Below are 14,788 nucleotides of genomic sequence, written 5' to 3'. Positions count from 1 at the left end.
AAACCTCTTTTCCAGTAACCTTATTAACACTCGGTGAGACAAATGTCAGAAAATGCGAGCCCGGAGCTGCCAAAGACTTTTCCCCCAACCACAAGACACAGCATTGAGAAATGGTCAAGGATGACCAGGGAGGCTGCCAGCCTTGCGCTCACTGTGATCTTAAACACAGCAATAAATAACATCTTTGACAAGTAGGTGTGTTTTCCCAGAGACACAATCCAGAAGTTTATTCCCTTTTTTGTTGTTGTTTTTGTTTTTAAAGATTTTATTTGTAAGTAATCTCTACACCCAACGTGGGGGCTCAAACTCACAACCCTGAGATCAAGAGTCCCATGCTCTACTGATTGAGCCAGCCAGGTGGCCCCAGTCGTATTCTTGACGGAGCTCACACACAGCATCAAATGCTTCATTAACTAGCTGCCCGATAATATGCCATTAAAAAAAGAGCTACTAAAACTTAAAAAACAACAACAACAACAACAAAAGAAAAACAAACAAAAGAACTGTACCGTTATTTGAGGTTATAAAAAGTATACTCCAAGACCTCTAAAATAGCCCTAAATGTACTACGTAGATTCAGGGGACTAATAAGGTGCATCTGAAAGGTTACACTGTGGGGGGCGCCTGGGAGGCTCAGATGGTTAAGCGTCTGCCTTCGGCTCAGGTCATGATCTCCAGGGCCTGGGATCGAGCCTCATGTCGGGTTCCCAGCTCAGCTGGGAGTCTGCTTCTCCCTCTCCCCCCGTTTGTGTTCTCTCCCTCTCTCAAATGCATAAATAAAACCTTAAAAAAAAAAAAAGAATACTTAACTGAAAATGTAATTGTTCATCAATTGACAAACTGATTAACCAGTGATATGCATATAATATAGAATACCGTGCAGCAGTTTAAAAAAGAATGAGGTAGAATTATACAGGTACAGATGGGTCTCCGTTTGTTATTTGGATAGTTAATTGGAAAAAAAATAAAAAAATAAAAGGCTACAGTGTGAGCTATCAAAAATGAATATACCCAATTCTATACAACCGTGACAGTGTCAGTTGACTTTAAAGCCTCCAACCATTTAAGAAGCAATCTTTTTTTTTTTTTTTTTGGCCTGTTTTGAAGGTGAAAGGTCTTGGGAAAACCAAAGTGAATGGCGTTGGGTGGGTCTCTTTTCTGGAGCTCAGTGGTGTACAGGTAACATTCTTCCATGAAAGCCTGAACTTTTTCTTTTGTTAAATTCCCCGGAGATGTTAAAATCACTCTAATCATGGTAAATCTAACTTTCACACATGCTGATAATTGTAAAAATTGAAACCTTTCAGGAAAATATTTGTGGCTATATATCAAGAAATTTTTAAAGATTTTGTTCTCTTTTACTTGTCTTCCTAAGAATCTGTCCTAAGAAATAATAAAGGAACGGGGCGTGGGTGAGGATGGTGCAAAGATTTACGGGCAAAGATGTTCATCACAGGATTATTTAGAATAGCAGAAGAAAAAGGCACAGGATATTCTAAAGGCCCAACAATGTGGCACTGATTAAGCAAATGGGTGTACGAGCATATTAACGGGCTGCTCTGTGATCATTTAAAATCCTTAAGAATTTTAATGATATGGGGAACTGCTTATTCATTACAGCAATTTTCCTTTTAAATAAATAAAAGGCCGCAAATATTGAGCACTACTATAAGCTCAAGAATGTTAAGTATAAATATTAATGCACTCAGGAAAAAGTCTTAGGAGTAAATATACCAAATATGCCAGTTTATTCATAATGTAATCTCTGAGCGGCAAGATAATGGGCCAGTTTCCAAACTGCCTATAATGAACACAAATTTTATGAATGAGGAAAGCGGCATCTAAGCATTAATTTCACTGGCTTTAGGGGTAAGGTTTTTGTTTTGTTTTGTTTTGTTTTGTTTTACTAGAAAGGTTGCAATTCCCAGCCTTAAATAGTTAAGGATCAGTCACTGAAGATGTGAATTACAATGGAGGACATCTTGAACAGAAGACTTGGTGATGAAGGAAGAATGTACAAGAGCCACCTTCAAATTTCCAAGATCAGTAACCAGAAGCATGAGCAGAACAGGACGTCGAAACACACCTCCTAGAGTGGACATTTCAAGGGGAGACCCTTCGGCACAACAGAAAGTCAGAACTCTAAGAGCCCATGGTGACCCCAAAGGAAATGGTCTACACCAGGAGACGGATGCCCCATCTCTGTGTTCAGGAACACTGTGGCCAACAGACCCCTTCTGGACAGTGATCCAACAATAGAAGGGACAGCAGTGGGTGACAGGACATGTGATGGCAGGTTGTGAAACTTTCCATGATTCTAATCTGAAGGGGATACAACCAAGCTTACACAATCCTCCCGGGTAGAATACTTTCCATTGCCACGGTGCTCAGCTGCCACACCATCAACTCAAACCTCAAGAACTTCAGAATTCCTCACCATAGAGTCTTTTCTGGAAAGACAGAAGGAAGCTTGGACTTTTAACTAGAGACTGGGCTGAATTACTCCACTCTCTCCTCAGAGCACGACTGATCCTATCCACCACTTCTTCCCTGAAAAAAGATAACCCAGTGGCCTACTCCTCAATATTAAACACTCACAGCTCTCCTTACAAAAACAACCGTATTTTTGCAGTGCTCACAGGCTCGCTCCAGATCCTCAGACACAATATACACCCTTACCACAGTTTCCGTCTGTGAAATGGGAAAGCTCTGACTCAGCCGCTGCTAGGAAACGCATGCCAAGTATTCTAGAAAGTCTGGCTGAGTCACAGATAAATGGGGAAAAAGACAAACCAAAGGGAAAGTATATACGCAATGGAGGGAGTGGAGATGGTGCACAGGGAAAAGCTTTTCGGAAACCAGCACCAGTTCATACCCTCATATCAGCCAGAGCTTGCCTGCCCCGGGGCAGCACACCCTCCCTGCCCACATGTGTCAGCAACCCCCTCTGCCCACGTCAACGGCACCCAGAAACCAAACCCTAGGCAACCTCATGTCCCACTGTCCAGTGGCACCAGTGGATTCTCCTTGAGCCATGCCCGCCCTGTCTGGCTCCTGGTGTACCCCCCCGCCCCGGGCAGCTCTGGGTATACCACACTGTGCCTCTTTGTTCATCTTGCCCCACCATCATTGTGGTCAGGGGCTGGGAGGATGGCAGGTTCTGGCTGCCCTGTCTCACATCCTGACTCCCACAACTAGGCACTTAACCACCCCCACTTCCTCCTCCGTGAAATAGGGGCCACAGAATATCAGCAAAGCACCTAGAACAATGCCTGGCACGTAGGACGTGTTGCTGGCTGATTTGCTATTGTTATAATCCTTTGTCATCGACTCCACTCTCTCCCAGGGTCTAGAACACTTTTTCCCACACAGTAAGCAACCACTAAATATTTGGGGGATCAGGGAATGAATCCATGATTGATCAGTGGTAAATACAAGGTCAAGAGAGAGACCAATAAAAGCTACTTACCTCAATTTGGGAGAAGGGAGAATTCTCTACCCTACCCTAAATATATTCTAAATAAATTTAAATTTAACAGATCGTTGACGTTACTTTCCAGGGACTAATTAAAAGTTTGGATTGTTCCCATTTCATACTGCTGTGGGGGTCATGAAACCAAGGAGCTGAATCTCTCTAAAAAGGCAACTCCTGAACTGAAGACATTCTTCCAAAGACGGTAAATGAAATATACTAACAGGTACATGAAAAGCTGTTCAACATCACTAATCATCAGGGAAATGCACAAGGAGATACCACCTCACACCTGTCAGAAAGGCTATTGTCAAAAGACAAGAGATGACAAGTGCTGGTGAAAATGTGGGAAAAAAAAGCGACCCCGTGAACTGTTGGTGGGGATGGAATTTGGTAGAGCTACTATAGAAAACAGTACTGAGATTCCTCAAAAAATTAAAAATGGAACTACCCTTTGATCTAGCAATTCTGCTTCTGGGTAGATATCCAAAAGAAATGAAAGCAGGACCTCAAAGAGATATTTACACTCCCATGTTCATTGCAGCATTATTCACAATAGCCAAGACACTGAAACAACCTAGGTGTCCATCAACAGATAAATGGATTTTTTAAAGTGGCATACACACACACACACACACACACACACACACACACACACACACACACACACACACAATGGAATATTATTGGGCCTTAAGAAAAAAGGAAATCCTGCCATTTGTGACAACATGGATGGACCCTGAAGTTATTATGCTAAGTGAAATAAGTCAGACAAAGACAAATACTAGATGCTATGACTTACATGTGGAATCTAAGAAAAAGCTAAACTTACAGAAACACAGTAAAGTGGTGGTTACCAGGGGCTGGGAGGTGGCGGACATGGGGAGACATCGGTCAGAGAGTACAAATTTCCAGTTACAAAGTGAGTAAGTTCTGGGGATCTAAGGTACAGTATGGTGATTATCATTATATACCTGAATTGCCTAGAGAATCAATCTTACATGTTCTCATGACAAAAAAGAAATAGCAATCATGTGATATTAGCTAACCCTAGGACGGTAATGTTCCAATATAGAAGTGTCTCAAATCAACACACTGGACACCTTAAACTCATACAATGTTATATGTCGGTTACATCCTAATACAAAGTTATGTGTCAGTCACATCCTAATAAAGCTGGGATTAAAAAAAAAATAAAAATACAATTCTCCCACCCCAAACTTGCTCCATTCAGTGAGTGGCATGCCCACCCACCTACCTTTGACTCTTCTTTCTCCCTCAATGCCAACGTGTGACCCACTGGCAAATTCTGCTGATGATCCCTCCAAATCTGTCCACCTCACCATAATCCCCACAGCCAGCAGTTTAACACAAGCCAAACCACTCATGGACTTGTCCCGATGGTTAGAACCAAACACCAAATTCTCACCATATCCTACCCGAGGCCACTCTCCCTCATCCCTCAGGACCTGCAGCCATCATAACAGCTGACTTTCCGCTTCTCCCACAGCCAAGGTCTTCTTCCTTTTAGGAACTTCATACCTGGTTTTCCTTCTGCCTGGAATGTCCTCCCATCTCCTACCCCTTCCTTCTCTCATCCCCTGATCTGGCTAACTCTACTTGATCCCTGAACGTCTCATTTTAAATGCCAATTCCTCAGGGGGTTGTCCCAGCCTGGAACCCTCACCAACTTCTCAGTGGAAATCTCATGTCCCTGTCACACCGTCACAGGACCTCTATTCCCCCGGGCACCTGGCACAGGTGGGGGCTGCGATGATCTTGCTGGGCCTCAGCACCTAGCACAGAACCTCCCAGCACACAAGCACCCAGCCGAGCAGATGAGAATACAGGCCACACCAAATAATCCATCGAAACATCCACATGTATTTAAAAACCAACAGGATGCTCTCAAAGCAGTTTTTCTTATTAACTATGAATAGGTGCCCCTTCCCCCAAACTCTTCAGACACAAAAAGCAAAAGTTTCACCATGCCCTCTGAACTTACTTGAAAATGCTCAACGCAAGCCAGCAGAGACCCTGCCTGCAGCTTTCCCATCACGCTGCATTTCATAAGTTTTCTGCCCTCTTTCAGCATTTAAGCAATAACAACAACAACAAAAAGTACACCACCACAGTCTGGCCGGCTTTGCTCCTCGGGATGCAGACTGCTTTCTTATCCCATACCTCAATGCTCATTACACAACAAAACGCACAAGACCGGGAACGACTAGAAATTCAGCCCAAGGTAAAATTCCACATCGACTTCAAAAGGAAGCCCCCAAGATAAAGTGGTAGGAAATTTTGAAGCCTTGTGCCATCTTGTAAGATACACACTATACCAAAATACCACCATTTTTGGTACAGAATCTTTTTTTGCTGGGTACAAAGGAAATTAAATGAAAGTCTTTGTATAGCAAGGACACCGGGGGTGGTGTCCGGCGGGGGCGGCTCCTAACCCCACAGCTTATGGACTGCCTGAGGCGAGCGGGCCAACACTCAAGTACCACCACTTAGCACAACCCCGCTGCGTGGCCCTCATGGGGGGAGGGAGCGCAAAGAATTAGCAATATAAATTTAAATATTTTATTTATTTTTTTGTCAGAGAGAGAAAGCACAAGCAGGGGGAGCGGCAGGCAGAGCAGGTAGAGGGAGAAGCAGGCTCTCTGCCAAGCAAGGAGCCCGATGTGGGACTCGATCCCAGGACCCTGGGATCATGACCTGAGCTGAAGGCAGACGCTTAAGCACCTGAGCCACCCAGGTGTCCCAGCAATATAAATTTAAAACACCACAGAGAATGAACTAGGAGCTAGTCGTGTGAATCCAAAAATGGGCCTGCAGAGGCCAGGAAGAGGAGAGGGTCCTGGAACCTGAATTTCTCAGGGGTGTGGGGAGGGAAGAAAGGAGAGAGGGAAAGCAAAGGAGAGGGAGGGAGAGATGGATCTCTAGTGTAAATTCCTATTTTCTGGCTGGCCAAAAAAAAAAAAATTCAAGACAGCATCTTGGGGAATAATTTCCTCTCTCTTCTGAACACAGATTGGGAACTGCTGGATTATAATAAACAAGACGCAGTATCAGTTACAGTAACTAAAATTTGTGGGGATTGCTTCTTAATTTAAATATTATTTGATCAACTGAACTCTACTTGTCAAAGATATTTATTCTTGGGGCGCCTGGGTGGCTCAGTCATTGAGCGTCTGCCTTCTGCTCAGGTCATGGTCCCAGGGTCCTGGGATCGAGCCCCGCATCGGGCTCCCTGCTCAGCGGGAAGCCTGCTTCTCCCTCTCCCACTCCCCCTGCTTGTGTTCCCTCTCTCACTGTGTCTCTCTCTGTCAAATAAATAAATAAAATCTCTTAAAAAATATATTTATTCTACACGTCTACTTTTTTATAATGTGGTAACCCATGTACCACATGAAAAAAAAATCTAGGTTAAAATCTTCTGACAAAAAGCTTTAGTTTCAATTCCCATGTGAAAATTTCTGCCCCAAATGGGTACTAGAGAAAGTTATTTTCTTAGCAACCGGTGATACTGATAGTCTCTAATGATTACTAACAAACACTGAACACTTCTTGAGTTTCAAAAGACAACATTAGAAATAATTATGAAATAACTTGGTCCAGAAATTACAATAAACCCAAATTTCGGAGAAATTAGGAAGCAATCCTTAGACAATTATTTTGAAACATGTCTGATGAAACACTGTGATGTGACAACGTTTTCTTTAAGAGAATGAAAAACAAAACGAGAGGAAGAGCCCAGGATCTGGAGCAGAGTTAGCCATCCGCCAGCAGAGCTGAACACAACCCAGACTCTTTGGGCCAAGGCTGAACTATACACAGACCCAAATGATACCTCAGCCCTCATCCAGGATGCGCCCTTTATAAATACAAACACGCTGTGCCTGCCAAACTGACTGTAGTTGGCTCATTGCCCTATTCATAGTCCCAAGGTGTAGGGCTCCTCTGTTCCCAAAACCGTATGTGACCACTGGATGGGTGCAGAGGTCAACCATCACAGCCTTTCTTCCACCCGACCTGCCCATGTCCCTCTGCCAACCCCTCCCACTCCAGCACCCCCTCCTCACCCCTTAGTGTCAGGTGAAGACCGCCAAAATGCACAATTACGGGGCTAATCCGTACAACCAAAGACACCATTCAGTTGTCACAGCATTAAGTACGTCACAAATTTGCTTTCCTTTTAGCCCAGCTGATGGCTTTTTCTCCTCTGTCCCGTTCTCAGAGCCCACCCTCCTCCACAGCCTAGAACCTCTATGCAGCGGCCACTCCCTAGGCCCCAGGAGCACAGCGGAAAGCACAAAAGTTGAGGCAGCTGGTTGTGGTTCCTTGGGACAAGGGTCTCCATCTGAAGTGTGGCGAGTGCTCCAAAGTGTTGGAAAACACGCCTCCTAGACAGCAGAGTTTGAAGGAACTGAAGTCCCCCTGCGCTCCCCTTGCTAATAAAATCTACACTGGATCTGGATAAAACATCTTCCTTCCCATCTCCTCAGATTGTTCCTTTCTACACATGAAAAGAAGTACTTAGGGTATACACTGGGACCACTGGTCCTGTGGGCTATCTGGAGCTCTCTCTGAGTGGGTAAGCCCCACTCTCACCCTCGGGCGACGGTCACCGGAGCGGGCTTGCAACCTCCATCTGCACCCACGAGGGGCCATGCCCACTCTGAACCACTTCTAAGAACGGCACCTTCTCTCCACTCAAAGAGAAAAAAAGCCTCCAAGAGATTTTAAAGATAATGTCCTTTCTCTGTAGCTTAAAAAAAAAAAAAGAAAAAGAAAATGTGGCAGCCCTGCCAAGCATTTCCAAAAGCAGAGAAATAAATTTCAAAGCCTAGACACATAATGGGAAATGCAGGGAGGCAGGAAAAGTGAAAAGGACATGCTTCCTCGTTTTACCCTCTAGGACACTGTAACTCTCACACTTTTTAAAAATCTTTGTATATGGCTAAAATGGTTTTTATAGGGCATTCACGTTTCTCAGAGAAACCTGCATCAGAACCCCAAACCAACAACATCCTGCCGCCTATGACACTACCCCTGATGATGACCCAATTTATAGTTCACAGAACAGAACCAGCCACAGAAAAGTTACTTTCTACTCCCTTAGGAAGGAACATGCCACGAGGCCCCGGAAGAGGAGCCGAGAACTGGGTCCCGTCCTCGCTCTGGCCACTAACTCAGCGTGTGACATTGGGCAATTCACTTAGGGCATCTCTGGGCCTGTTTCCTTTTCTGAGAGCAGGTTGGGCCGAGATGATCTAAGGTCACTTCCAGCCCTGAAATCTTGACACTACAGGAGCATGTGTAATTATGAGCATCCATGTTACTGTGGGGCTGGAGGAAGGAGGAAGCTTCTGGAAAAATGTCAACCTTGCTACGTGCCTCATTTATAACATAAGAATTTGTAGAACATTTTCACACACGAGGACTCAAGATGTGGTTTAACGGAAATAAATCACTTTGTAATAATATACACATACATATATATTTAATATTCATATAACAGAGGCATAATTCATTAAATATATACTCAATTATAGCAAGCTACAAAGTAAGGAGGCAGTTAGCCTGAAATCTGACACAATGCGTCTTAAGATTTTTCTACTTAAGAAAATCATTTTGCCATTTTTAGAAATTACAAGTAACATCGAGGCAAAATATATTAATGGGTAACATTTTGTGTTACTTAAATAAAAAATACATGAATTATTTCATGCTTTGCATAATTCTACCTGTCACAGATTCGTTATAAAAATGTGTCTTCCATTAATTATTTCCAAAGTAGGAAGTCCAGCTCATGATATAAACAGATGGAAGAGAATATTCTAATAAGGCTGAGCCACCTTCTCAAGAGGTTAATTTATAAATTCCACTTTCAGAGCCTACAAAATCCAAAAGTACATTAAAAATATATGTAGACACACACTTTATGTTGTAGTCTCTCACTACTAAAACAAATGTTTCATATGTTAAACCCACAGGCTCTCAAAGCCACGGATGTACAGATTAAGTTTAACCTAAGCCTTTCTAAATTCATTTCTACTCTCCGTTTGCAATCAACCAGCCCAGATAAAATTTGCTGATGCTAATGTAGAATGTTACTTTCCAACAATTAAGATAAATCGGAGTGGGAGGGGATTGGAAAGTCTCAAATCCAGCGCTTCCCTTTTGAATTTTCTAATTCCCTCTTCTGCAACTCACCTCCACTAAATGAGTTTTTCAGAAAAGGATCTGGGGGTTGTGTTTTTTAAACTGCTTTGGCACCATTTCCAGTCTCCCCCAAACCATGGTGATAGTGCCCCACTAACTGGAAACCACAAGACTAGACTAACCCAACACCAGGAGGAAGGGGTGGTGGGAAGATCTGGAAAATTTCCGGGTGGGTAACAATCACTGAGGTCTAATAGCAGAACACAAATTATCTTCTAGATATAAACCATATCCAAGACTATTCCAAAAATATATATTTTTAAAGAGAGAAAAACGGATAAACAAGGCCTGTTATCAACAAAAGAATATTTTCTTCATCTCCCCCCAATAAAGGAAGCAATGGCCTTTGTAAGGTCACTTACAACAATGTGTGCCGGTGATGGAGAGCGGGCATCCTTGAGGGCTTGTCTGCTCTGGAGGGTCCCCGCCTGGACATCAAGCAGTGGCCATTTCATCTGGAGATACTGGAAGGAGGAAACAAAATGAACGTGGCAAATGAATTTAGAAAAGAAACGCAAAACTGCTATCTCAAGACATAACTTCTGGGGTGCCTGATACACAGAGGAGAAACTAAAAGGAGTAAGGACATGCAAATAACAACACAGAAAAAATGTAAAAGCATGCAAGTAACAACAACATCAACAGAAAAATCATGCCATACCAATAGGTTCTCCCTTAGAGCTCATGTTCAACAGGTAGGTGTGTTTATAGAACATCAACACTCTTAGCAACTACAGAGTTTGGTCTTTACATTCAAACATCAGGCTGGCTCCAGATTACATGATTTCATTAATCCTGTCTCACTTAGAGGGAAAAGTGGAGATGTGGGAGAGACAAGAAGAGAGAGAACACAGGCCTTCCAAAGGAAGAAAGCAAACAGGAGTCTCAAGCCAGAGGTGTCCAGGAGACCATCAATTCCAGATCTCTCTTTCAGTGACCTTCATTTCTAAAATGCCATCATCCTTCACTTTAAAATTGAGTATACGTGTGACTGTCCTTTAGTAGAAACTACTCCAGTAGTTTGGGATGGAACTCCTCATCCAACCCAAAAGCTTATAAAACAAAAATATTTCTCAGGGCACCTGGGTGGCTTAGTCCGTTAAGTGTCCAACTCGTCATTTCAGCTCAGGTCATGATCTCAGGGTCTTGAGATCAAGCCCCAAGTCGGGCTCCACACTCAGCAGGGAGTCTGCTTGAGACTCTCTTTCTCGCCCCTGCCCCTCTCCCTGCTTGCTCACGCTCTCTCTCAAATAAATAAATAAATCTTTGGGAAAAAAAATACTTCTCAGTAAAAGATGTACAAACAGGGCACAGTACAATTTATACACCCATCTCAAAAGGCCCGAGAAATTCTTAAATACGCACAAGTTTACCACAGAAATTAACTTAAAGGTATAAGCCAGTGACATCTATCTCTGCTCTTCTCTGAGGTGGAAAATACATGGCACAAGGGAAAGGAAGTTACTTCTGTTACAAGTGATACATCAGCTTTCAGAAGGACTTGAACAATCAACTGACTCAACTCCCTACTGAAGAAACAAGGAAAAGTGAGGTGAGGTGGCTTGCCCAGTCACAGAGATACTTAGCACACATATAGGCAACTCCAAGGCATTTGACTTTGGTGGGTAACATCACACCAGTTTTACTCAGGACACCTTCAGACAACTGAACAAAACTGAAGACACAATGCTAAGATTTTAATAAGAACATCATCAGCCTTTCTATCACTGAAGGCCACCTGTTTAATGCACCAGTTAATGCTCGGAGGGAATATAAGGGGCCATCTTGATCTTTTCAGAGATCCCAAAGTGAAATAAATGGCTAGCTTTCATACAAATTGTACAGGAAATTTTACTCAATGAATATTAATTAAGCTCTTTGTACATAGCCTTCTTGTGAAGGATTAAGGAGATAGGAAGATGTCTGCCCTCAGGGAGCTTATCCCCATGTGAGGGAACCAACTCACACTCAGATTAAGTCTAGACAGAATGTAGTGGAAATGGCAGAGGCTCAGGGAATTGTGCCTAGGGAATGCCAAGAAGGAAGACAGGATTTTTGAGTAGAGACTGGGGAAGGCTGCACAGAGTAGGTCTTGTTAAGTCAAGAAAGACTTCAACAGAAAGAAAAAGGACAGCCAAGGGCAGTCCAGAAAGAAGGAAGGGTGGGCTCAAATCTCATGTGAAATAGAAGGGCAAAAGCCACACGCAAGCTTTCCCATGGGTTCCTTAAAGATACAACTGTCCAGCGAATTAAAACCAAACACAGTTATGCCTAAAACTAGAAGACCCTGGCCCACAAGCTACCTGCCAAAGTGCACAGCCAATTTCCCAACCTAGATCTGTACAAGGTGAGAGCACCTCTACAACCTCAGAGCTGTTACCCAGAAGGCTCTTGTGTGAGGGAAACTGGTTACTAGTTCTGGTGACTCACCACAAGACCTTGCATCAAATCCCTTTGCTTCTGTGGACCTCTGGATTTTCATCAGTCAACTGAGGGGGTCGTCCTATCTGGGATGGGGATGAGGGCGAGGCTGCCCCAGCACTTAAGAATTCTGGACTCCCAGACAGTAAATACCAGCAGGCACCCCACTCCCTGCCTCAGTCAGCCATATAATCAAGCCATTTCCAAGTATCTTCTTTGGGGACAGTAGCATCCCAAGTTGAGAGCCACTGTAATAAATGTTTCCATGGTCTCCCTCAGCCTATAACTCAAGCCAGTGGGCCATGGGAACCTATAACGCCCCATCTCATTCTTACCGCCTCCCATTCTCACCTGCCACATAAACAGATGAGCCTCATTGCTCAGAACCACTCAATACCATCATCTCCTTTGAGGCCAATCAAAATGGACACCTGCCAATACTCATCTCTCCTCTCATAAAATCCTGTGAGGAAAAATGCCAAGCTGAGTGCCACCCACCTATACCTCATGCTACCCTCAGTGGGCAGGGTTAGATTAACAGACAGGTTTCCATCTCTGGCCATCTGCAAAACAGATTTGATCGCATCCAAATCCCGGCTCCATAGAATTCAGAAATTTAGGATTTGTTTAAGGTGACAGACCTGCCCTGAGGACCCCACCAGAGAACTGTCATACCCATAATGCAATATTAACGCAGAGTCTTATAATTCTTATTTTACATAAAAGCTTCATTGTGTGCCATATCCAATCTCCGCAGGCTACCTGCACCACTATTTTTATGAGCCTACATTTCAGCGCTCCAAGCCTACAATACACATAATTTTCAATTATGTTAGGGCAGCCCAGGATCACTGCCTATATAACATTACTGGTTGGAGGAAATGAGACTCGGCCCCACTGCCCAGAGAGAGCTAACCAAATCCAGATGGTGGAGGAAGACAGCCCCAATCGTGCTGGCTTACAAGGACTCCACGGTGACAGCCTCAAACTCTCCATCCCAGTGAAACTCGATCCCACAGAATGGCTGGGCCCCCGCAAATCTGTGCCCGTCCCTTGGAAATAACTGGCATTCAGGCTGACGAGGTTCCTTCTGGGGAAATAAGTATTATGTCAGGATTTTTCAAAGGAAGTTATTAACCTCCTCCAAAAGTGATGGGTTTCCCAGGTTCCTTCATCTTCTACAATTGGTCCTTATTAATAAGGAAAATAAATAAATAAAGGGAAGAAAAAGGAAATTAGGTACAATTATAGCCTTGAGGAAAATCTCTTCCTTCCTGGAGACACTAAACAGCGGGAAATTCTATTCTGTTGGGTCCTCAAGGAAGACCCGAAGGAGGAGGCATCTCAGATTTATGAAAGGGCTGGAACGCCATGCCACATTTTCCCCCTGGTCCAACTTCGGTTTTATATCCTTTTGGGGAAGAAAAAAAAAAAGTTCCCACCATCCCACTATAAAAACAACACTGGGCTCCAGCTCCCTTCCTTTCAGGCCGCTCAACGTGGAAATTATGAATTGCCTACAAAAACATTAAACTTTTCAGCAAACTGCAATCAAACGGGAGCCGTGGGAATTCCTGCATTGAAAACTGTTGAAATGGAGTCCTGCTCAACTTGCATTTTGCAAAAAAAAATAAATAAATAATAATAATAATAATAAATATATAAGGCCATCTTGGCTTAAGTGTTTCATCCTTTGTTTAATACTAATGTTCTGCTCATGGCCCATTGGGGTTTTTCCCCAAATCATATTTTATGATATGTCTCAGGGAGCTTAAGTTAAGCTTCAGACCTGTGGACAAAGTCTCAAAATATATACAAAACCAATGGTCTGAATGCAATCAAGGAGCTTTAAAAGCCTGTTAAATTGTTAGCAAAAAAAGAAAAAGGTAATGCAACTCGAACTTCTCCTCCCCCACCTCCCCCAATTAAAAAAAAAAAAAATGGACAAGGTAAGGCAAAGGGGGAGGGATCTTCCGAATCAGAAGACCCCTCCAGGATCCAGGTACAAATGGACCTGAGGGAACCTGCTCCCAACAAAGGCACCCCCATCCTCGTGGGTCCAGCTTCATTCAGTAGCAAGGAGGGCGAGGAGGGGCTACTTGGAGAACCCGCATCTATCTGAGGGCTGCTGAGGCCTCGGTACAAAAGTTAACATTCTAAACAAATAGGACAACGCAAAGGCCAATGATGATGCTGATGACAAAGTTCCCAGGAAACTCCACATCGCTGATAAAATACCAAAGGAGCTTGGCAGTACTTCCCGTCAGTCAGTCCACCTCACAGATGGACAGGCAAGGGGAGTCCGTCCCCTTACTTGTTCAGGACAGGGTTGGCAAACTTTTTCTGTAAAGGGCCAGAGTACATATCTTAGGCTTTGCAACCCACGCTGTCTTGGTCCTAACGGCTCGGCCGTGGTGACATAGAAGCAGTCATGGGCAGTATGTGTACTCATGGTCATGTTCCAATAAAACTTTATTTATAAATAGTGATAGATGGAGTCCATAGGACTATCTTGGGTCAGGAAATAGTCTTCTCTTGGTTTTTTTTCAACCATTTAAAAATAATAAGAACCATTTTTAGCTCAAAGGCCACACAAAAAGGGGTGGCAGGACAGCTTCAGCCCGTAGCCATAGTTTGCTACACATGGCTTAGGGAAATGAATATGCA

The 14,788-nt window shown here is 43.6% G+C and overlaps 1 protein-coding gene across 36 annotated transcripts in view; it reads right to left on the bottom strand.

The window, feature by feature from the left end:
- TCF7L2 (transcription factor 7 like 2) overlaps window positions 1-14,788 on the bottom strand; it is a 196,671-nt gene that overhangs the window by 110,147 nt on the left and 71,736 nt on the right. For all 36 annotated transcript variants that reach the window (XM_035724226.1, XM_027595549.2, XM_027595527.2 and 33 more), the window contains one exon: window positions 10,063-10,164. In XM_035724226.1, the coding sequence (XP_035580119.1) occupies window positions 10,063-10,164 (102 nt within the window). The remainder of the gene's footprint in view (window positions 1-10,062; window positions 10,165-14,788) is intronic.

This window comes from Zalophus californianus, chromosome 15 (genome assembly GCF_009762305.2).
Source record: "Zalophus californianus isolate mZalCal1 chromosome 15, mZalCal1.pri.v2, whole genome shotgun sequence".
Taxonomy (NCBI): domain Eukaryota; kingdom Metazoa; phylum Chordata; class Mammalia; order Carnivora; family Otariidae; genus Zalophus; species Zalophus californianus.
Note: the sequence above shows the minus strand (reverse complement) of the source record. Positions and strands in the feature narration are given on the sequence as shown.